Below are 2,000 nucleotides of genomic sequence, written 5' to 3'. Positions count from 1 at the left end.
TCGCCGCCGCCGCACCGGAGACCGCCGAGGAGCATCGCGCCCGCAGCGAAGCGAGGACCGCCCCCCCCGCCCCGCGCCGCTCGCCTGCCGCCGGCTCCCGCCCTCGCCGTCGAGACTTCTCTGCGGTCCCGCGTGGACTCCGGCCGCTGCCGCCCGCGGGGAGCCCCGAGGAAGAGCCCTGGCCGGGAGATCGGCGGCGCGGAGAGAGGCTCCGCGGCCCAGGCGGGGAGCGGCGCCCGTCCCGCCCGCACCGCCCGCCGCAGCGCCCTGACGGGGAGGCGCCGCCGCCAGCGCTCGGCAGCGCCCCGCGCCCGGAGCGGGGCCGCCGGGGGCCGCCGCCCCGCACCCGCCGGAGCCGGGGCCGCCGCGCCGGGGCACCCGCCGAGATTGCTTTTGGAGGAGCGGAGCGCGGCGGGGGCGAGGAGGAGGAGGAGGCGGCGGGAGAGGCGCCCGGAGGAGGCGGCCGCCAGCGCGGGGCGGGCGGCGGCTCGCCGGGGCGGCGGGGGGACACCATGTCCAAGCCGGTGGATCACGTCAAGAGGCCGATGAACGCCTTCATGGTGTGGTCGCGGGCGCAGCGGCGGAAGATGGCCCAGGAGAACCCCAAGATGCACAACTCGGAGATCAGCAAGCGCCTGGGCGCCGAGTGGAAGCTGCTGACCGAGTCGGAGAAGCGGCCCTTCATCGACGAGGCCAAGCGGCTGCGGGCCATGCACATGAAGGAGCACCCCGACTACAAGTACCGGCCCCGGCGGAAGCCCAAGACGCTGCTCAAGAAGGACAAGTTCGCCTTCCCCGTGCCCTACGGGCTGGGCGGCGTGGCGGACCACGAGCACCCGCACGGGCTGAAGGCGGGCGGGCTGCACGGCGGCGCGGCCGGCGGGCTGGTGCCCGAGTCGCTGCTGGCTAACCCCGAGAAGGCGGCGGCCGCCGCCGCCGCTGCCGCCGCCCGCGTCTTCTTCCCGCAGTCGGCCGCCGCCGCCGCCGCTGCCGCCGCCGCCGCCGCCGCCAGCAGCCCCTACTCCCTGCTGGACCTGGGCTCCAAAATGGCCGAGATCTCCTCCTCCTCCTCTTCCTCGGGCTCGGGGCTGCCCTACGCCTCCTCGCTGGGCTACCCCGGCGCCGGCGGGGCGGGCGCCTTCCACGGGGCCGCCGCCGCTGCCGCCGCCGCCGCCGCCGCCGCCGGGGGGCACACGCACTCGCACCCGTCGCCCGGTAACCCGGGCTACATGATCCCCTGCAACTGCAGCGCCTGGCCCGGCCCGGGGCTGCAGCCGCCGCTGGCCTACATCCTCCTGCCGGGCATGGGCAAGCCCCAGCTGGACCCTTACCCCGCAGCCTACGCCGCGGCCCTATGACCCGCGGCCGGAGGATGCCCGCGCAGAGCCCTGGCGCCCGCCTAGATGGGTGCCGGTGCACACGGGCGGCCGGGGAGGGGGGCGAGCAGCCGCCGGGGTGGGGGGGTGGGGGGACCGGGCCGGGGCAGGCGGCAGCGGCGGGGAGCGCCGGAGGCCGCCGCCGACCTGTTGCGCGTCGCCCGCCGAGGGGCGCGTCCCCGCCCGCCGCCCCGCGTAGAGCTTGTGTGTGTTGCATGCGGTCTTTGCAGATAGCCGAGCTGAAAAAGAAGAGAAAAAAAAAAAAAAAGAAGAAAAAAAAAGAAGGGGAGAAAAAAAAAAAAAGGCAGCCGACCCGCCCTGCCCCCAAAAGTGCTTATTCGGGACAGACACGGGGAGCTGCGGCCCCCCGCCGGCTCCTCCTCGCCGCGCTGCCCTGTCTTCGGCCGCGGGCTTTCCCCTCCCTCCGCTCCCCACGCCCCGCGCGGTGCTGGACTCGGAAAAGTCCCGCTGCAGCACCGCCGCCGCCGAAAAGAGAGGAGGGGGGACAAGAAGGGGGGAGAGGCCCGGGCAGGGCAGGGCAGGGCAGGGCAAGGCAGGGCCGGGTGCGGCCCCGGTAAAGGAGAGGGCCGCAGTGTGCTTGGTTCGTAGCCCCTCGTGGGCCAG

The 2,000-nt window shown here is 75.2% G+C and overlaps 1 protein-coding gene across 1 annotated transcript; it reads left to right on the top strand.

Annotated features, from left to right (window-relative positions):
• The first annotated feature begins 512 nt into the window (after positions 1 to 512).
• Positions 513 to 1,358, top strand: SOX21 (SRY-box transcription factor 21). Its single transcript, XM_050899459.1, has one exon. It carries the CDS (start codon positions 513 to 515, stop codon positions 1,356 to 1,358), a length of 846 nt encoding a protein of 281 aa, XP_050755416.1.
• The last annotated feature ends 642 nt before the right edge of the window (positions 1,359 to 2,000 follow it).

Source organism: Gymnogyps californianus, chromosome 1 (genome assembly GCF_018139145.2).
Source record: "Gymnogyps californianus isolate 813 chromosome 1, ASM1813914v2, whole genome shotgun sequence".
Taxonomy (NCBI): domain Eukaryota; kingdom Metazoa; phylum Chordata; class Aves; order Accipitriformes; family Cathartidae; genus Gymnogyps; species Gymnogyps californianus.
The sequence above is the reverse complement of the archived record's forward strand: the minus strand, read 5'-3'. Positions and strand labels throughout refer to the sequence as shown.

Coding starts and splice junctions, on each gene's coding strand:
- SOX21 (XM_050899459.1), top strand. CDS start 513: ATGTCCAAGCCGGTGGATCACGTCAAGAGGCCGATGAACGCCTTCATG.